The sequence below is a fragment of the Setaria viridis genome, chromosome 9, assembly GCF_005286985.2.
Source record: "Setaria viridis chromosome 9, Setaria_viridis_v4.0, whole genome shotgun sequence".
In the NCBI taxonomy this organism is placed as follows: Eukaryota; Viridiplantae; Streptophyta; class Magnoliopsida; order Poales; family Poaceae; genus Setaria; species Setaria viridis.
Genome location: NC_048271.2, coordinates 39680282 through 39702378, shown reverse-complemented (window position 1 = coordinate 39702378; position 22097 = coordinate 39680282). Strand labels below are relative to the sequence as shown.

Below are 22097 nucleotides of genomic sequence, written 5' to 3'. Positions count from 1 at the left end.
TTTGGACATCACTGGAATACATTCGTGATACTGATACCCTTGCCATGTTGGGTCTTGCCGAGCGAGCCAGCAGTGCAGCATCGGCCAAGATCCCAAGCACGTGGAGCACACCTCCATGAATGTTGTTAAGATAGGAGATTAGGAGTTGATGTCTTCCGACAGGTACCGCGTACCGCGAGCACCGGTCGCGATACTGAACATGTTGATTGATACCCAAACTAGAGGTCAATGCCATGTTTTCAAGCGGCACATATGATCTTTTTTATACCTGAGGTAATCACTTTACTGTACTGCTTTTTATGTCCTATACATGTGAGGCAAATCCCAACAGTTACATCACACAGATTTTCTACCTTTACTTATTTGCAGCCACTGATTAATGTTCAGCGACCCTATGACACTATACCAGTCCTTCACGATGGCTTCAGACTTTACAAGTGCAGGCTTCTGCCCGGAATTTGTGTGCCCCCGCATCGGCGCAGCAGCCGCTCTATACACTAAGCTTGGGCCGGTAATCTGCATCGGCAAATTTCTTTGTGATGGAATCGACACACGCCATTCTTATTCTTTCAGGTGTCGCCGGGTTGTCCAGCGGGAACCATTCCGAGTGGCCCTCATCAGCCCTCGCAGCAAAGATCGCGTCCTTTATCGCAAACAGGACAGCGGAGCCCAGGAAAAACGGCGGCTCTCCTACGGCTTTGGAAGAATGAATGACCTTTGGATTTGGTGCCCCCTGCAACGAAAGAAGTAACGATGCATCAATTGGAAGAAATGGCCATAGTGAAGACAAAAGCAGGCCACTCGTTCACTCCACATAGACAAGAAAAAACAGTGTAATTCAAAGGCTGTCAAAATAGCAGCAGATCAGTTTCCTCTCTGTGTTTGTAGGCCACTAAGGAAATTTCTTGTTGTCTATACCAGCTCAGACTATATAAATCAAGTTCTAAATATGGGAAAGACAACAACACAAACGTAATCTTCCATATAGCTAACCTATGACAACTGGAGTGGTAGAACTGGACAACCATCCTGCCAGGTACCAATTTCTTTTCTTCATAATAGAGAACTTCCAAACATTCATAGTAAAAAGAAGTTATTCCAAACATACTCCATTGACATTCCATTTAAAGCAGAGCAGGAAAGGATGGATGTCCAGATTTATTTTATAAAAGATTTTATTTGCAGTATTTTTTTTCTGAGAATGTCATGGTATTTCTGTAGAAGTATTTGCAGACAACACTTTAAATTAGCATTTTTGCCATTGATTATTAACTTCTTCAATAAGGTTTGATTCTTTTCGCCCGGAAATAGAAAAAACACCGCAAAATAGAGAAACGCCAACAGGCAATAATTTGCCAAATAAGTAATATATTTACCTTTAGCAGTGAAACCTTGAAGTTCAGAGGTATGTCATTTACAGAAGGTATTTTGTAAGCACCAGGTCCACAGGTGAAGAGGTGCCCAGGTCGAATCCACTTGTGGTTATTATCACCCCATTTTAGCTCTTCCATAGCTACCCAACCCAAACCTTGGATGAAAGCTCCTTCAATCTGAAAGATGCAATGGTAAGTTACAGAGGCGACAAAAAGTAAATGTATGGTAGAAACTTCTCCACAATACTACTGTGACAGCAAACATTTCCTCCATTCAGAACATACCTGGCCGATATCAATTGCTGGATTGATTGAAAAGCCGAGGTCCATAACAATATCAGCTGTCCTTGTGTGAAAATCCCCAGTTAGTGTGTCAATCTCAACTTCTGCAAAAGCAGCCCCATAGGTGAAATAAAGGAATGGGGTTCCCTTGCCATTCGTCCAGTCAAACCCAATATCAGGTGTGGCATAAAATCCATGAGCAGAGAGATCCACGCGTTCCATGTAGCATGTCTCAGCCAACTGGAAAATATAAGGCAACACTAAAGTTATTTCAAACCATAAATTTATGGATCAGCTTTCTCGAAAAGGATAATTTAGTTCTATTTTCCTATATGGTTATACAGAAACAGGAGTTTAGAGGTAACAAGAACGAAATGTAGAAACAGGTAAGCTGTAGCAACCAGATCAACTGATGCAAAATAAGACATTGTTTTCGTGTTTGGTCACTATTACAAAAGGAGAACGAGCTTGATGGCCTACAAGTGATTATCTATAAATTTATAAATCCAAAAATACCACGAGGGGGAAGATGACATGATTGCTGCTTATCCTGAATTCCTGATGATAGAGCAACTGAGCACCGCAAGCAAACACATGGACTGTACAGTGCAATTCTGAAAGTGGTAACTGTGAAGCAAGAATGATATTTGAGAAGACAGCTGTACACACTACACCAGGGAAGCACCTTTATCTACCAAGTACCCATCATACCGTTAAATATAGTGTGTGGACATGTACTCCCTCTGTTCATCTTATAAAGTTTGTAACATTTACTGACATTTAATTGCGAAAAAATTCTTATAATTATGTTTGTATCTGAAAGTAATTATGCTATTACGATTCTTTATTTTTCAACAATATATTATGAAAGAAGTTAACAGTCAAGTTCAAAGTCTGGAGTCTGTGCCCAAAAAAAACTGCCTTAACATTAAGCAAATTATGTAGGTAAGCATAATTCTCGGGTCAAACACATTATGCAACACACCTATGTTATTACTACAGTTACAAAATAAATAGAATTTTCTGGAAGACAAAATGTAGCAGCAAATTGGAAGTCTTCACTTGGCTGCTATTCATAGAAAGGTTGAATACCAAGAAGGAAATTTTTTTGCCAACGATGGTAACAACTATGATCGCTTTCTGTGTACAACACACTGAGAAACATCTTTCCAACTCTTGGCTGCTGATTTATACCAACAGCTGGGAATACATTGGAAACTTTACTTCGGTTTTTTTCAGCATCATAGAGAGGGCAACGCACAACAGCTCTATAGCAGCCTTCATGGAAATTTTCATCGTAGCAGCATGAACATTGGGAAACAGGGACATCATCTAGACTGGTTTCACGAATTTTCATTCTTGCAAAAATGGCCCAGTTTCCAGGCCTGGAAGACTAGTTTCACAAATGATGTTACTCCAAGTGTATAGATTCAGCAAGACTCAAAACTGATTCTAGCATGCCTTGACTCCCTCCCTTAGCGCCCCCCCCCCCCCCCCCCCCTACTCAGTCTATACATTGTTTTCTTTTAGTAATATACTCAGTAAACACAGGGACAGCTGCCGACCCTATAGCATGGTTCAATCTCACATTCTCACCTGTCAGATCGGCACCGGAGGGCTGAGATTGAGCCACGTCACCCCAGTCCTCCAGGACCGATCTGATGCTGAGATTGAGCTACACCATAGGGTGAGCACACTCATAAAATTCACTCTTCTTTTCTCTTGTTTCCTTTTTGGACTTACCTGCTGTACAATTTTTGTGTTTAGTTTTTTATATATCTACCATAGGGTGGGTACTATATAGGGTTAGAAAAAACAGAAGTCACAAGAAATACGAGATGATCCAGATCCAAGAACAAGGGAAAACTAACAAATTCCTAATACTAGCTTCTCACTAATTCTAAATCGAGTTGACAGCCAATGTGAGTCCTGTGGAGCTGTTAGCCCCCGACTAACTGGTCAACAAGTCATACCCAAGGAAGATCATAATTATCCACTTAATCTGTGCAAGGAAAACAAAGCATGGTATCCTATTCCGAATCTGTGCAAGGAAAATAAAGCATGGGACAGAAAGCACTTTCATGCTCTGCTATACCAGAGAACCAACAAGTGACCAAAGGTTAGGCTATTATATGTGCTTACACTCCACTATACACTTGATGGTTTACCAGCCATTGACACATGCACTGCATACCTTGCTATTGGGTAACCAGCCTAAGATACCACGAAAATGACCTCATTCTACATATGCAAATACTAAGAGCATGTAAGAAAAAGATTGCCGAAAACTTGAAATAGATAACTTGATCATCCTAACATCCCATCAGTTAACACTCAGTTACATACACACAATACCATAAAGAACATATTGTACAGATCAGAGTGCTGTGAGCTCATGATGAAATGATGGCTCAATCCTTGAAATAGCATAAGAAGCTAGCAAAGATGAAGCGTGAAAACGAACTTATAATTACCACAGTTCAATGATAGTCCCTATTCATATTAGAATAAAAATGTGGTATATCTACTTAAGACAGGATAAGACATGACAGTACCTCAGCAAAGGAGTTGTGGGTTCCCCTGCTAGCAATGGGTTCCATCCGAGCCTTGATTTGCTGACAGGCATCCAAAACTGCAGCTCCATACAAATCTGAACTGGCAGAGGCTGCTGTAGGTGATGCATTTGGAACCTGAATGTGTGAAATGCATCAGTGATAACCCCATTTTTCTTAGCAAGTGGTACAATGTATAAAGAAAGAAATTAAAGGGGATTAGATCCATGTGGTAAGCCTCACCTTATCAGTACTTGTCTCTGAGATAAATACAGAGCTGAGAGGGATATTGAATGACGAAGCAGCAACTTGGGCAACCTTAGTATGCAAACCCTGTCCCATCTCAACCCCACCATGTGTTACCAAGACAGTGCCATCAGTGTAAACTTGAACAAGTGCACCAGCCTGCATTGTTAACCCACCAAACTTATGTTAGATAGGTAATGATGATGAAATAAAGAATTAAAATCAATGGCATATCTAGTAACTGCTTCTTTGATAGTTTTAGAAGAAATATATGATATTCAAATATGGGTTCCAACAAAATTGGGGCAGTACTGGAGAATAATACAGCAAATAAATAAGAGAACCATCAGAATGCAAATCCACACTAATTAAGTTCAGTGCTATTTGATTAGCAGAATGCAAATAATTTGCTAAGTTGGACAGTCTCCAAGCCTGATTCGGAGCGACATAAGTACTTAACATAGCCAAATCAAATAAGAAACATATAACCAGGGAAACTTTTATTTTGAGGGTGGGTGGGGGGGGGGGGGGGGGGGGGGGGGAAGGTTGGATGGGAATAGTAACTGAAAAATGTATGTGGATGTATAGTTTACTTAAATAACTTCTAATACAGTCAAACCTAAATGACACTTTTAAGGAATTTGCAAAGATCAAATATTCAAAACTACAAAGAGTCAGTGATCTCATGAAGTCCATTTAGTAATATTCTAGAAGAAATTTCATGGTCAAGTTTGGGATGGGATGCAATTTCACCTGATTCATGAATTTCGAAGTGAAGGATATGCCAAATTTTGTGGGAACCATGGCAATTCCCCGCTTCCTCCATCGATTATTACTATTAAAACTTCTAACGGCTTTGCGAGCTTCCACAAAATTACAAGATGCCTTTAGTTCATCCCACACTGACCTAATTCTACAATTCTGGAGCAACTGGCCATAATGCAGCACAGTTCCATCATCATGGAAATTAAGCTCCTGCCAGCACTCAAATCAGTTAATCCCACAATAGTATGAGAAGGATATATCATACAAAGCAAATCTGTAAGCTTACTTTTATGTCCTCAGGACTTCGCTGGAGTTCTGAAGCTATGTGATGAATCCAATTTTCTGTAATCAGCATGCCTTGTGGACCACCAAAACCTCGGAAAGCAGTGTTACTTGGAAAGTTTGTCAAGCATACTTGCCCACTGATTCTGATGTTAGGTATGTCATAGACATTTTCTGAATGAAACATAGCACGCTCCAGGACTGCACGGGACAGATCAAGTGAATTACCACCATTGTTATAAAGTTCCAGGTCTAGGGCCAGTACTTTCCCGTCGTTGGTAAACCCCACCTAAAAGAACAATAGGAAGTTAGTTAATCATAAGAAGAAGAAAAAGTTGAGCATTAACTGGTTATATGACAGCTGTGTGAAGTATTGAAGGATTAGTGCCTAGCATTCACAATTAACAGCAAGGCATGGCCTATTATTTTCTCTGACCAAAATATGAGACATATATACTTTCTAAGTTTGCTACCTTGTATCTCCCTAGGAAACTGTGCCGCTGCCCAGATGATATCATGTCAACATCTCTGTCCAAAATAAGCTTTACTGGCCTTCTTAGACGATATGACGGTACAGATACTGCCGCAGCAAATGTTGCTGATCTGGTTTCTTTTCCACCAAATCCACCACCAATACGCTTAGTCTTGCAGACTACTTTTGATAGTGGAAGACCAAGAACATTAGCAACATACTTCTGATGCTTCTGGGGAGCCTTGATATAAAGAAACGATTTGTCAAACAATAGAAAAGTATTACATTCCTATCAGCTCTTTTTTTTCCTGAGATTAGACAAGTAGCCCTAAAAATATAAGTGTGGCAAAATATAATAAAGTGGCATACAGACTCGACGGGATCTTATCTTGACTTCAATATGCACTTAGTATGAAATAGTTGTGTTGTACAGTTTCCTTTTTAGTTCTTTTGGTTTCAATAAAATCCTACAAAGCGGGGGCCTCCCTCGCTGTATTTACATAAAAAAAAGTTGTGTTGGTGCTCCATCATATTAATACATACATGCATATAAGTTCTGCCAAATAATAATCTCAGGACCATGATGGGGAAGGTAGCTTCCACTTCCACATGGCTGTTAGAGCAATCTAGAACAAGGGCATGTGGCAGTTTCTCGAGACGCCATGGCACTAGTAGGACCATGGCACCTGATGGGTTGCAGCATGGTAAAAAGTGAGGCCAAACATGCAATGGTCCATAACAAAAACAGAGAAATATATTCTTCTCAATATGAATGATCACACTTCAACTTAAGGTACACATGGAAGAACATTCTGGAACTGAAAGAGATGAATTTTTGCTAGTAGAAGATGCATGACGAATACTTTTATAATTGAAAACGAACAATTATGGGGCTGTTAAAAATGTATATCTCAGGCTACCATGAAAATGAACAGCTTAGTAGCTGATCTGCCTACCAAACCAGATGTGCCTGATGCAATGGGGCCTACATACTGTTCGCTCATCTTTTTAATAAAATGGCAGTTCTCCTGTGTGTTCTGGAAAAAAATCAGGGCCCACATACTGTTGTGGCTGCTGCCCCTGCCCCATGACTAGCGGCTATTAAACAGTAAGGGATGACACATGTTTATGTAAAATCTGCCCAACCTGCTGTCCTATGACATTACTTTTGCAAGGTACAGGACAGGAATGGTGTTGATGTTCCTTTTATCTAGGTTCTTGGTCTTAAAAAAATATCCAGATATGCGAAAACAATGAGGCCTATGTCTAGCATTCTGAATTTAAAGCTCGAAGGAACAGAGCATACTTGAGTAGATGAGACCATATGAATTTCATTTCCTGAATCAACTGGCCAGACTAGAGTGCCTTGAGGTTCCATGTAAAAATGCTCTTGACCTCCAACTTGCACTTCTCCTGATATAATTCTGTCGCACGCCCCAGACATGAAACATTGTTCAACATCACCTTTCCCAAGGCATCGTTTGGTATCTGGATGAAAGCTTCCACTCTTGACAGCATCCTCTATTGATAAAATTGCTGGTAGCTCGGAATATTCAATATGTACTTTGTTGGCAGCATTTTTCGCATTATCATGAGTATCAGCAACAACAATTCCGATGATCTGTCAATGAGAAGAAAGAGATGTAACTGAAAAATGAACAAAATGTGACATTTTACTAAAATAAAACCTAAATCAGTGACAGTATGCATAAACTATCAGATCAAAGCTGATACCTGACCAACACAAGTAACGACATCTGATGCAAAAACCTCCTCATCATGGATAATTGGTCCAGTGTGGTTAGTACCGGGAATGTCTTTCGAAAGAAACAGCCCAACAAAGCCAGGTGAAGATTTGGCAATTGAATCATCAATAGACAATATGCGAGCATGAGCCTTTCTACTCAGCACCAGAGCAGCATGCAAAGTATTAGGGGGTGTTGGAGTGTCGTCAGTATATTCAGCCTCACCAGTGACCTAGCACAATGGAAGATAAAGCAAATGAAAGTACGTACATGATATGGGCAACACTTTCAATATAAAGGAAATAGCAATGTTGCATGAGAAGGATGTAGGAACTTGGGGCATGTTTAATTCTGTTTCATAACTCAAAACAGATGGATAGATTCCTATCATATAATTTACAAGAAAATTACAGGATGTGTAAAAAACAGAACAGCCTAAGATAGAATGTAAACTTCTTTTTTGTAGCCCGATATGGGCAACACTTTCAATATAAAGGAAATAGCAATGTTGCATGAGAAGGATGTAGGAACTTGGGGCATGTTTAATTCTGTTTCATAACTCAAAACAGATGGATAGATTCCTATCATATAATTTACAAGAAAATTACAGGATGTGTAAAAAACAGAACAGCCTAAGATAGAATGTAAACTTCTTTTTTGTAGCCCGAACCATAGCAATCTTAAATTTGAAGTTCGCTCTGCATACTTTCAATGGAGTGGTCAATCCCTTGAAAGATCTTATTTCTTCTATTCAAAAGGATTTAATTATCTCCATAAAGAACTGGGCATAGTAAGCACGTAGACCTTCAGCAGCAGCATTAATTGAAAAATTAGGGGATCTGTTGGGCAGAGATATCCCTGGTCCCAATAACCTCAAGCAAATGGGCATTGGAAGAACATATGAAATAGAGTCTCTTCATACTGACTCGAGCAAAGATCACACTTAGAGCTCGGCAGATGAATACTTCTACCTTTCCCAGAAATAGCGGACTGGGCAAGAAGTGTTTGGTTCCCTAGCCTCAGCTTCCCACAGCTAGGAGTTTCCTTGCTTTGACAGAGAGCCAAGATAGCCAAACTCTGCTTGCAAGGATTTCCTTGCCAGCACGGCTAGGTTATGCGCAGTGGCGTAGGCAGAGGGGGGCAGCAGGGGCCAAGGCCTCCCCTAAGCCATGCAAGTTTCCACTATGGAATTTAAATTTTGACCAAATTTTGAAAACTTTAACACTATACTGGCCCCCGTAACAAGATAAAATTCAAGTTTCTGGCTCCGCCACCGGTTATGTGGAACAGGGAAACCAAACATGCTCTTAATGAAGCACATGACAAATAAATCGAGGAGACTAACAGAAGACCAAATTTATCCTAGCTCGAAGCTGTGACTGTACATCTTGCTTATTGCATGAATGGAATATATATATTTCTCCTCTACCAAGATTCTCACAGATAAAAGATGCATGGACAAGCGCAACTGCTTAGGCTCAAGGATCCAAAGTAAGCTTGCTGACTCATTATTAGTAAACTTTCGTGATAGAACTAAGAAAACAGTGCTTGCATTCGGAGATAAAAACTGCCTAGAGGACCACGTACATACTTGAGATAGGCATTGTTAATCAGTGGTTTCGTTCAAAGCATCCCCAATGGTACAGCCATTGTAAGCAAAAGAAAGGATAGGAGGATAATAATTTAGCCTTCTCATTGACCACACGTGTTCCAACAGCAAATTACAGGCATAGAAGTGTCAGGTGAGTGACTGCATAAGACAAGAGGAAAAATATACATGCAAAGTGAATGCAGAACCAGAGCACTTGATGAGCAAGATAGTTGAAACCCATTTTTGCCAGCTTTGGTTCTTCACCAACTTAACAATATTTGGTGCCTGCTGGTTATTTTTAAATAAGGTATCTAGAAGTACTAAACCTCTACCCCTAAATGCTACAGGATTGAACTACTCCTTGGGAAAGTTGTTTGACTAGGAATGGTTGCTTCTATTGTCAATCTAACAAAAACAGAATGACATGATCAAAATTTGGATTGTAAAATGCTAATTGATTGATAAATACCTGAAGCATAGCTGACATATGAACCATTGGCTGGCCTACTGAGGTTCCTTGCCTCACCATTTCATAACCTTGAGTTCCAACAGTAACAGGCCTAACGTATGGCTGTATAGCTGATACATGATCAGCATGCAATCCATCTTCTAGCAATCCTTTCATGTTCATATCATGAGTAACAGAAAGGAAAAATTTGAAAAAGAAACTCAAAGTTAGTGATCTGCGAAATTCGACCATTCCACCAGGTGCGTTCTCTGATAGAGGGATGTCTTCTTTCAACAGATTGAAGGTATCATCCAACAACTCAGAGTTCCACTTCTTTCCTGTAAGGAAGTTTTCAGTCGTTGAAGCACTAAGTGGAACTGCAGCTACCCCTCCATAGACAATTGAGACATCAGATATTATCCATTTTCCTTCAGTTTCTCTTAAATATACACGCATTCCAGCATTTACCAAAGCAATGTCATCCTCCCTTCTATGTGCCTGTTTAAATTCTTTCACAAACTCAAAAGGCCTTGTCCATGGTAGTATAACAGAAAGTAATATTTCATCAGGTTTTATATCAACTTTACGGTAACCAAGAAAAAAGTCTTTCGCGAGTGTAGTTCTAACACTGCTGTTCACATCAATTATCTGGAATTTTGCACCTACAGCCATCCAAAGTGGATTCAGGTCCGATATTGGACTAGCAGTACAAATGTTACCACCAACAGAAGCAACATTCCTTATCTGTGTTCCTGCAAACCATTTTAACTGACTTACTATTGCCTGACATGATGAGGTTTCAGGCAAATCACGTTCTGCAATAACTCTTTTAAGGAAATTTTGAAGCTGTGCAAGTCTTACAGCAGAACCAATGTGTATGCCATCTTCTTCAACTTTGAGAGTATTAAGCTCTGGAACATGAGTAACTGAGATCATGACTTTATAATGGGCATTCTTAAACTTTGTTTCAACTCCCACCTCTGAGTTACCAATGATAAGCTTTGCATCTGGATAGCAAGATTTCAAATGTAGTACTTGATTTAGTTTAAGAGGTCTAAACCACCTGGTCTCATTAAACCCATTTAATTTAAGTGGCATAACTTTTCTCAACTGAAGTTCCGGGGGGAAGATGAGTTCTTTGTCATCATATGCATTTCCATCAATTTCATTGTATGAACAAGGTGAATATCTTTCCACAGACGATGATAGTGAAGACCCATTAGCATTGGCATCTGGCTCATTCTTGCAAGAACATGGCTTCCCAGTTGAAGGGCAGATAGCTTGGCCATCTGTGTTTTGTGAAGATGAATTGGTGTACACCAAATTATCTGTTTTGGCAAACACACGGAAGGCATCTATAATTGGTCGGTAGCCAGTACATCGACACAAATTTCCCGCGAGGCAGTCTTCGATCTGTTCTTCAGTTGGAGGCTCTTTGTTAGATCTCAGCAGTGCATACATCGACATCACAAAACCAGGGGTGCAAAACCCACATTGTGAACCATGTGCCTTGGCTAAACATTCCTGCAAGGAAAGTAGAACATCACGATAGAAGAGAAGGGCACAGGCTGGGAAGGAATGAACAGAGAGCATGACAAGAGCTGTAGCAAACATTAACAGCACTGATCCATTTTGTCTATTTTTAAAGCTGTTTAAATTAAACATGAAACAGAGATGAGACAGCTTTTACAAGTGTTGGTTCTCTATAAGCAGCTTTTGAGTCATAAATAGTCTGATACAACAAGATGCAATCAATGAATTTTGGGGGTTTTGTTGGCCTAATTGATAGCTTTGAGAAGATTTACATGATGAGTCCATTGCCCATCAAAATAATATTCTTTCATTGTATACTCTTTACATATATTTCTCTTTGTTTCGAGGAAATATTATCATTCGACCTTTGGTATTTTTGTCATGCCAATTGGGTTGCCTGCCTCACACCAGCCATGTTGTGCTACTAACAATTGATATTTGGCACGTTGATCATGTAATGTCATGTCAATCTGTTTAATAATAGTGTCATGTTAGTCCTAAGCGAAATTAATTTACTAGAATATGACTTGACTTTACTACTCAACCCTATCCAACAGAGTATACATTTAAAGGCATTGGATTCATAGTGAGCCCTGCCAAAGAAGTGCAACCTTTTGCAATAGAATTCTAACCATACAAACTACATGGATATCACGTCGTAACCGTGTACAGGCTTCAACATCTTCCATATTAGCCATTTCATCAGCCATAAATGGAAACAGTAATTAAATGGTGCATTCTAGCCATAGTACAAAAAACTGACCCAGTTCAACAACCGGAAAAAAACAGAGTAGGCAGACTAGTCAATCTGGTCCAACTAAAAGACTGGTGGGGTAAATAACCAGACATAAATAGTGTCTTGGCTCCAGTGACCATCCAGACCATTTTGACTGGTGCGCTACAAATTGAACAAACATTCTAGTTGACCCACTGACCACAGAACCAGTGAACCAGTAGCCCAAGCAGTTCGATGACTGGTTCAACTTTTCATTCTATGCTTCTGGCTCAACCATTTCTTCAAGGTATGAGCAGGTGCCAGTGCCAAATGAATATCTACAGGGGGAAATATTTTACGTACAACCATTTTGAGTATAACTCTTGTACAACCATGCATCTAAACCATCCAATGGATTGATGAGCTTCCCATCCAGGTGATTTCAACCGTTGACCAAGTTGTACTCCCAAATGGTTGTGCATGCAGCAGTACTCGTCTACAAATCACACAAGAACAGTGCATCACCTGAACTGGGTGCAAACCTCGCTGGCGATCTCCAATTCCCTCAACTGTGATTATGTGCATTCCTTCCACGGAATAAAGTGGAGCCAAGCATGCATTGATTGCAAAATGCCTGAATGAAATAGGTCATTTTTTTACATGAAACTCGATTAATAAAAGCACAAATAATAATGAGTACAGGATTATACATCCCATGTAAGGGAGTAATGGCATCATCACCAGGGTGAAGCCAGTTTTTGGAACGAGAAGACTAAAGAAGGGTAAATCTTAAAATATAGTTCTACGGTCACCTGTCACTTTAAGTTGGTTGAGAGAAAGAGATATAGTGCGCAAACCATCATATGGTACAGGAATATGGTTCTCACAGTGATTTCTTTGTAGTTCGGTCATAGCAGGAGACCATGACAGTGCAGGCTCCACAACCACCTTCACCACATCCAAGCTTTGTTCCTCGAAGGCCGATATCTATAATGCATATAGTTAGAAAAATATTAAGAAAAAGTACTGCAAAGCATAAATAAAATAATGTGTGATATTGTCTATAAATTGCGGAGTGAAAATGCAACCTTCTGAGAAGTTGCTACGGTACTATTTCTTTGATCAGATTGCACAGATAGATGCAGAATTAAAAACGAAAATCTATGAAACTGATTAGACGATATTAAAATTTGCTAACATGTCATGCTTCTAAGATCACTGCCAGACGATGAGTTGGAGATAGGGATAGACAGCTTGGTTCAAAATTTATGTGCAATGAATAGGTAATCATCCTTTGTCAACTTCCCATGAATTTGGTCCCAACTCATCGGCTGGTACGAGTTTACTGCCCATTAGAAGTAAGAATGATTGCATGCCAAAAATATGGTAGGTTCATTACATTTCTCTCTGTCACTCCAGTTTTTCTTACCAGCTTCCAGTAGGAGAAAGCAGGGACTGATTACTTATTGATAATTGATATTAATACTGTGTACGTAAGATCAATGAACTTAACAACATAATTAAGTATTTTAGAAACAGAACGAGAACTGGTGATACTACGTGCCTTCAATAAGCAACCTAGCACGAGAAACAGATCAAAAGAATGTGGTCTATGTTCTGTTGGAAAAGATTAATTTTGCAAATTTCTGAAGTTTACAAGAAATTCCTCTTCACAAAACAAGGGAAGCATTTTTTGGAAAAGAAAAAAAATAGAAAAACACCCCGCACTGCTAGAACTAACCAAAAATTAGAGGTGACTTCATAAATTTATAATCACAAAAAGAAGTACCCCCTAGGGCGTATCTAATGTAACATGTCAGTTGTATCTAAATACTTGCAACATCAGCTACCGTACGTGGTGAAGAGAGATGACTGAGCAGTCTCTTGTGAAGGATATGGTATCTTTCCGTATGGTGGAGGCATAGATACAGATCGAATAACACTGGGGCAGACAGTCACATCCTAAATACACCAGATTTTAAGGCTTCATGAAGTAATAAAAGTCTTGTGAGAAGCGCTCTGTTAGATTTGACGAGATAGGCGTGCATGTATGCATATTGTTGGGCAGCAGCTGCACAAAGAAAAGAAAAGGAAAGATGCCCCACGTGTGATCCACGATCAACACATACCATTGCTCCTTTTTTCTCTGTAACCACTATTCCCTAAAGTGAATGGAGATATCCAAACTTCTGGTGGGCAGCTAAACAGCATGTGTGGGAATAAAGTGAGAAGAGCGTGCTTGATACTGAATCAACCTATGCTCCAAGTGACAGGCAGAATCACGAGGGCAGACATTTTATTATGTAGGTCCCCTGGGATCCTGGTGTTGCGTGAGATATGGGTTACAGCTCCAAGTTCAGTATGCCTTTAGGCACAACCCAAATGAACATGTTCTCCTCCTTCCCCAATCCTACTACTTGAATCTCTCTCACGTCACCACCACAGTCAACGACAAATTGAAATGCTGTGAAGTAATCGAGGCCTCGTGCCACGGCAATTCAATTGGATAGTGTGGCAAGCTCCACTAGCACAGCTTCACGCACTACCAGTAAACTCTTGCCTTCCAAAAGAAGAAAGAGAAGCAGGCGACAGATTCCAGTGGATTCAGATTCCAATCTGGGGCCAGCCAAAAGTGCATCGAAAGCAGTTGTGGTAAAAACTAGTCTACCGACCGACCGCCACACACCCACCAGCTGCTCGATTGCTGCCAGCCGAATTTTAATCCCTGGAGTGCTTGGACAGAAGTGGCAAAAACACACAGAAAAAGGGTGAAGGGAGAGTGAGGGAGGGAGCGACCTCTGAGGTACTGGAGCAGGGTGAGGTGGGCGAGGCCGTCGGGGAGCACGCGGCGGACGCCGTTGACGTAGATGACCGCCTCGTCGGACCACTCCTCCGCTGCCGCCGCGGCCGCCGCCGCCGCCGTCTCCTCCTCCGCCTCCCTCGTCAGCGATCCCATCGGGTTCAGGATCGGAGAAGCAAGATCAGGCCGCACTCCCGCCGCGCTCTAGCAGGCACGGGGTGGGTTCCGTGCGCGAATGCCCAGGAGAGGTTGGATGCTAGTGTGGTGGTGGGGTGGGGCTGCACGGGTCTGATCGGTGATGCGGATGGGTGGATCGCGGAGAGGAGAGGATGAGACTGCGAGAGGCGCGCCGGCACGACGCACGTGCGAGCACGGCAGAGGGTTGGGTTGGTGGCGATGCGCGGACGGAGACACGCAACGGGCAAGCGAAGCTGAGCTGAGCGCCGGTGGTGGCGGTAGCGAGAGATGCGGGGGGAGGCAGGCACCGCCTTATTCTACGCCGCACGGCTGTCGCGCGATGCCGCTTTTGCTAAACAACTTCGAACTCTATCCTTCCTTGGTTACGTGGAGAATAATGGGAGGGGTAGTCAAGATGGCGACGCCATGGACATACGAGATGATTCGGCATCATGTCGAAGAAAAAAAATCGAAGGATGGAAGAGGTTGCTCGCGCCCACAGTATGAGGAAGGTTGAGATAAGGAAGGAAGGAGGAATGTGATGATATTCCGAGGGAGGAGGCATAGCGGTGGGTTGCTTGAAATAACGTGTATTGGGTTTTCTTCGTATCAACACCGTTTATATATATGTTGTCAGGTTTTACCAGGTACCAATTAATTTTGTACACTTCTCATTTGACCATTCTTGTTACTAATCACATATCGTGTTAGCATACGTATTTTGTTACATATAATTAGAAAAATTGTTAAAAAGAGGACGTCGAATGATACTCCCTCCCTTCCGAATTATAGGTCGTTTTGAATTTTTTAGATATATAGATTTTATTATGCATATAGATATATCCTAAATCTAGATGCATAATAATATCTATACATCTAGAAAAATTAAAACGACATATAATATAATTTAGGACGGAGCTTAAAAATCAGAAGCTGAAAATAGCTCGAAGCTAGTGATGGATACTTAAACAGGAGGGAGACGGGTGTGCCGCTCGGCGTTTGGTGGCTTATTGAGATTCTCCCATGGTGCTTGTGTCCTTTCTAACATGTTTTAATAGCCTAACTTACCACCACTACCTTATGGTGTACTCCCTTCACCACTGTCCCGTAATAGCTGTAGCTGGCCTCTTTTATTTGTTTAAGACCAAAACATTGTACTGCATGTTTAAATATGAAAAAGTGGAAGTGATTTGTTTAATGTAAAAAATTTGATGCTATGTGTGGCACGCGTGCTTCTTCACGCCACAAAACACAACATTAATGGCATGTCCATCCAAATGTGCAGATGACAAATCGTTACTACATAGGGGTGTTAGGATCCTTTGCCAATTGCATTGGTTACTAGCTAAGTCAAGATATTTAGGGACCGAGGGAGTACATCTTGCTGGGCATGTTTTAAAACAAAGGTGCCAAGGCATGATATAATAGTGTCCAATGGATGGAAGCCAAGCAGCATGACCTTAGTATTAGGTGGAGCTTAGTTGGAGCAGGTTGGGGAGTAAATCGCGAAAGTAGTTTTTCCTTCCACGATCCAACTGCAAACCCAAAAACTAACCGCGCATAAGAGTACAAAACGATTGGTGCCCTGAGCAAGCATAGAAAGACTCGAAAATTTTTCATCCTATACTAGTATCCATACTGATGATCAAGTGCAGATGTACAACTCAAGGCAAGTTGATATTCACTCACCGTGGCGCTAAATGTTACATGAATACATGATACACGAGCCGTCTGGAGCTAAGTAGTGACCGATCACCAAACTACACAATATTCTACAGATTTGCTGCCACTTCAAAACGTGGCAGCACTCAGCTGCTATCCTATCCTTGTTACACATGGAATCCCTCCTATTACTGCAAGCACACTACATGCATAGCTCAAAACAATCCAAACAAACGATGCCGCTGCTGGCTGCTGCTGCTGCTGCTGTAGCTGCCTCCCGGTGGAGTTACAGATATCCTGTCCGCATTAGCCAACGCCCACCTGTTGAAATCCGGCGAGGACAGCAAGTGTTTCATGGCTTTGTTTGTCTCCTCTTTGGTGAATGCTTTGTATTCTTCGTCTGAGAATTTCTTCCTATCTGGAGTAGTATGGTAGGTCGAATAGTAGTTGTCCCTTGCAGCACCTTGTGACAATGTCTTTCCCGAGCCTGGAAAAGCAGGGTAACAAGTTGCTTATTGATATATAAGAATATTAACCTGGAGCATCACAAAAATACAACTAAAAGAAATGACAAACCTGCAAGAGGCGAGTTTTTTCTTGGTGTACGTCTCAGGTGACCATGGAGCTTGCTAAATCCATCTTGGTAAGCCCCATTCATGGTAGAATACTCTTCACCTAAATCTCCATAACGAGAGGAATGCTTTGCAGTTTCAATAGAAAGTCCCCTGCAGAGAGGTATTCGTTTAATTTAGCTGTTTCTTTCCAGGAAAGCAAAACAATTTTGTTCTAACCATGCTATAAAAATGTTGGCCATAATAACATGAAAAAAATGCCATTAGCATATAAAACAAAGGATGCCAGTACCAAGTATTACAGGATTTTGGTTGCTACAAATAAGTTTAATTATTCATTTTCTATTTTTTATGTTTCTAAGTTATTTAATTCTACTTATCCACTTACAGTCTTGCGTATCTTTCAGAGAAATTTTCAGAGGTAAGTCAGAATACCATTGTATCATAGTTATATTAGGAAAAGTTTATCCCTGTCCTGATGATGAACATGTAAGACTAAAATGGCAATGGGATCCTCGGAATGGCTTCAATCTGCCTACACCATGTCAGCCAGCACGTCATAGGTCAACGCATCCAGTCCACGTGGCACAAAAATACCATGACTATCATAGGTGTATAGAATCTGTTGACTGGAACAAGCAACCAAGTGTAGTTTTACAACAGAAAGGAAAATTAACATGCTTTATCAAGATAGTTTCTTAAAATTGTAGTCTCATTGACAGTCTGGTCAAAAGAACGTGTGGTCCTATGAAGTCTGTTAAACGGAGGGAGTACTGCTATCTGATTCAATGTGCTTATATCCTAAGTTACACGTCTTTAATCCTAGTGACCAGTGAAGCAAAAGACTGGGTCCTATACAATAGTGTACACTCCATTTGGAAAATCTGCAACAGCTTTGAAGAAATTTCAATAAAGTGTTGTAAGAGTTCAATTCCAAAGTAAATGGAAACCATTCCAGCATTAGAAACATGGCCTAAATAGTAAATAAGGTATGGACAGTTGAGGCATCTTCTTAAATTTGTATAAACATCAACCAAAAAAGTTAACCTTTTCACACCGAAAATACCAACAATAAAGAACAGACAGAATAGTATTCTTCTAATAGCAAAATTGATCCAACATATAACCTTAACCTCATCACTTCCAATGAGCAGGTTGAACCCCAACTGATGGGTCGTGTATATCTAATATTGTGCCAAAAACCATGTGCAAAAAAAAACAAATATTAGAACTATCAAGCTGATATTTGACATATCAAGTAGAGTTTATCATACCGTGACAAATAGCGTAAAAATCTTGACTTTCCCTCAATTCTTGCAATTCCTTTGATGACAACACAAAAGACCAAAGCTGCAAAGGCAAAGAGATAGTCCAGAGAACTCTACAGAAAGACGAAGCAAGAATTAGCATGTCAATAAACAGATAAGCAAACAAGTACAATGTTGAAACGACAGTAGGCAAGGAATACCTGAAGGATCATAACAGCTGAAACAATCAAGATAGCCCACTCAACAAAATAAGCCACACCCTCGTCAACAGATCCATCTTCTGTCAGGACAAGTTTACGGACGCCCCAGTAACCAAACCAGGCTCCAGCTAAGACGACCAATACGAGAAGGAATATTCCTAGCTGCAATTATATATCTTTTACATTAGTTTATCGTAAGAAAAATGATGAAAAAATAACAGAACAATATTACTGCATGATTAAACATTAATATTATCCACAATTTAATGTCATGATATGAATATCAAGTTACTAATAGAATATGAGACAAATACATTGCCATCTTTGTAAACAGTTTTATGTTACCACATCGATTTGCTATGACAGAAAAGGTAGAGTAGACTATTCCCCAATAGAACTCAAGAAAACAAGCACAGTAATTCAGTAAACATATGCCACAAGAAAGTTATAGTATTACTAAATTGTACTTCATAGATGATGTCTATAAGACAGAACAACAGATGAAATGCAGAAGCCAGAAAAGCGGGAAGTTGTGCAGCAATTCAAAAGATTGTACCACTGTTAAAATGTCATCATCATTCCCTTATAAATATGTAAATGCAGGGGAAAATGAAAGAAACCAAAAGGACCATTGATGGTAACCCAAATGACGAACTTACATACAGGATTATGCATGTCTTCGGCAATTCCAATTTCCACGAGGATTGAGCGCAACAGACCCGACAAATAGTGCAGAAAATATGTCGTCATGCCAACCTGTTGTTGAAAGATTGTCATGAATCAGTGATCTAGAGACATGAGGTCAAAATCAAGTAGAAATCTTGGCAATAGGCAATAGTCTAATTAATACTCACAACTGTAGAGTAGGCAAAAATAGCGAGCGAACTCTTTCTGCCAGTGGGTAAAAGCTTCATTCCCTGAAAGAAGATAGATTGAAAAAGAGGGTTAGCTAACCAGGTTGTACTCACAAAGTGATTGACTGGATAACAGGTAAAAATAGAAGTCTCTTGATACGAACAGGTCACAAGTTAGATTTATTAAAAGGCATCATAACTAGCACAAAGTAGCTTAATGTAAGTGACTGCATTCAGGAAAGACCAGACTTCATCTCAAGCACACACAGCCCACCCACCCACTCGTAAAAATAAAAAACTAATCAAATAACAATCAGCAGTGCCTTATAAGCATGACAATTAGCAATATGGTCCTAATTAAAGCACTTGACACTGCAAATTCCAACAAGTCAAACAACTTGGTCTCAAATAATGTACTTAGTCGTAGTGACAAGAAATGAAAAATCACACTCAAGGTATGTGGAAAGGACTATAAAGTTTTGATATAAACAGATATTTCTGAAGAATAGTAAAGCAAGAAAGAAATGAAACATTATTTCCATTTCGATTAGTTGGACTACATCTATATCCTTTATTCCTTTCAGGAGTCAGGACATTACTTTCATGGTTTTGTTTCATTCCTTGTCCCCAATATTATCGAATGTAAAACTTAGGTTCATTCATATCTGTAGTAGAGCAGGTCTATCAGAAGATAATCAAAGCCACAAGCATCTGGATACTCCTTACAGAACATAGCTCGATAAACATGGTTATGTGACTGTAGCATAATAGCATACAACAATGAATATTAACTATCCTACACTGCCACCTGAAGCAAATTAATTAAACAGAGAAGCTACAAAGCCCAATTTCATACTCCCTCTGTCCCAGTATAAGTGCACTTGTAGGATTTGAATGGACAAATTAGTGTTGGTATGAAATGACATTAGTACCCCTGAGCGAGCGGTGCGGGAGGCTGGGGCCGGAGGATCAGAAGGAACGAGCGGTGCTCAAGTTTCAGCTTGCCTTTTTTTTATAAGAAAACAAGCGGTGCTGAACAACCGAGAAGGTTCAGAACCTTTCAGCTTGCTTTTTTTATTATAAGCAATGAAACGTTTCAGACTTTGGCAGTTTGGCTCAGTAAATTTTTTATGTGCTGGGACCCACCTATACAACGCACAGCCGGAGATATTTGGACCCCTGAATCTCTGTTGTGCGTATAATTTTGGACAAATTTTGAATCTTACAAATGCATTTAAAATGGGACGGAGGGAGTAGTGAGGAAACCCTGCCAAAGAAATTTTGTGATATAACATATAAGTAAAGAGTGGAAGTGATAAGATTTTTCCTTGGCAATTCCACATATAAGTATGACACTTCAAATACTCCAGAAACTAACTAGCAGTTGAAAATTAGACAGTAAGTTAGTTCCATTGAACTTACAAGAATGACACCACCCACCAATACCAGTACCAATCATCAGCTCAAGTGATCATTTGCCATATATAGAACAGAGTGAAGAGGAATATAACTCACCTGAAAGAGTATAATCAGTATCACAAGGAAAATGCCGATCGTCATCGCTCCACCATAGTAGAACACCACAGACTCACTCAATGTATGTGCCACCACCATCAGCACCAATCCCAGCACCAAGAACACCACCCTATGGAGCAAGAACTCTGAAAACACAGCAACAAAAGATAGAGCGCATACCGCAATCAAGAATTGGGGAAAGAAAAAGAGCACCAAGCACGAACTGCATCAAACAAAGGAAGCCGAAGAAAGCATACCTTCCTCAGTGTACACAACAACGGACCTTGAAGGGTCAGCTGGCATTCGGAAATCCAGAATCCGGTGATCGTACGGTGAGATGGCTTGCACCCAGAGCCCGCTCTTGGGCATCTTCTGCCACTGAGATGCCGCGCACTTGCACGGCCCCACTGTGGCATTCCTACAAACACGAAGCGTGCAACACAACGAAATTAGGCTAAGAAACATAAATAACTAGAGCTATACACCAAAAATGCCAGGGGTTTAGTTCCCATCTCACTTACCGGTGGAAGCAGAGCTCGAGCCCGTGGGGGCGGGTGGCGTTGGCGCGGAGGCGAAGCGCGTGGAAGAAGCGCGACGGGTCCCGGAGGCGGGAGGGGCGGCCGCTGAGGAGGACGCGCGTGCAGTAGGGCCCGCCGGCTGCGCCGCCATCGGCACCGGAGATGGATCGCGCGGGCGGGAGGTGGACGGAGGCCGGCGGGTGCGAGGTGACTGCGAGATGGCGGGGAGAGGAGGGGGTTAGGGTTAGGGCTTTGGGTGCGCCGACGGCGGGGAGGGAGGCGGAAGCGTGCTTACCTGTGAGCTCGACGGGGGTGGAGACGGAGAGGGCGGCGGCGGAGGTAATGAGGAGGAGGAGGACGGAGGGGAGGACGAGGAGGGGGTTCCGGTGGGGCGGAGGCATGGCTTCGGCGGCGGTGGATTTGGGGATTTTGGATGGGGAGGCGGGAGAAGGAGAAAGGGAGGGAAAGAATGGGGTGGGAGGTGGCTTTGAAACGACGCAGTGTCCGTGACTCCGTGGCCTGTGGCT

The 22097-nt window shown here is 41.2% G+C and overlaps 2 protein-coding genes across 4 annotated transcripts; both read right to left on the bottom strand.

The window, feature by feature from the left end:
• Positions 1-219: 219 nt before the first annotated feature.
• On the bottom strand, positions 220-15302 carry LOC117836203 (xanthine dehydrogenase). Its single transcript, XM_034715585.2, has 14 exons — positions 14801-15302; positions 12892-12991; positions 12530-12638; positions 9778-11280; positions 7707-7949; positions 7279-7593; positions 5974-6213; positions 5505-5789; positions 5207-5428; positions 4451-4612; positions 4211-4345; positions 1659-1895; positions 1377-1550; positions 220-733 (listed from the first exon to the last, which is right to left on the bottom strand). Exons 1-14 carry the CDS (start codon positions 14958-14960, stop codon positions 491-493), a joined length of 4128 nt encoding a protein of 1375 aa, XP_034571476.1. The 5' UTR covers positions 14961-15302; the 3' UTR covers positions 220-490.
• Positions 15303-16583: 1281 nt separating this feature from the next.
• Positions 16584-22097, bottom strand: LOC117840239 (uncharacterized). 3 transcript variants are annotated; one of them, XM_034720708.2, is made up of 11 exons: positions 21866-22097; positions 21574-21781; positions 21310-21470; positions 21053-21198; positions 19538-19600; positions 19347-19439; positions 18684-18845; positions 18490-18596; positions 18343-18399; positions 17220-17368; positions 16584-17130 (listed from the first exon to the last, which is right to left on the bottom strand). In XM_034720708.2, exons 1-11 carry the CDS (start codon positions 21969-21971, stop codon positions 16859-16861), a joined length of 1524 nt encoding a protein of 507 aa, XP_034576599.1. In that variant the 5' UTR covers positions 21972-22097; the 3' UTR covers positions 16584-16858. The 3 variants fall into 3 exon arrangements, with proteins under 3 accessions (XP_034576599.1, XP_034576600.1, XP_034576601.1); XM_034720709.2 differs by having other exon boundaries at positions 18349-18399; XM_034720710.2 differs by lacking the exon at positions 18343-18399 and having other exon boundaries at positions 21866-22094.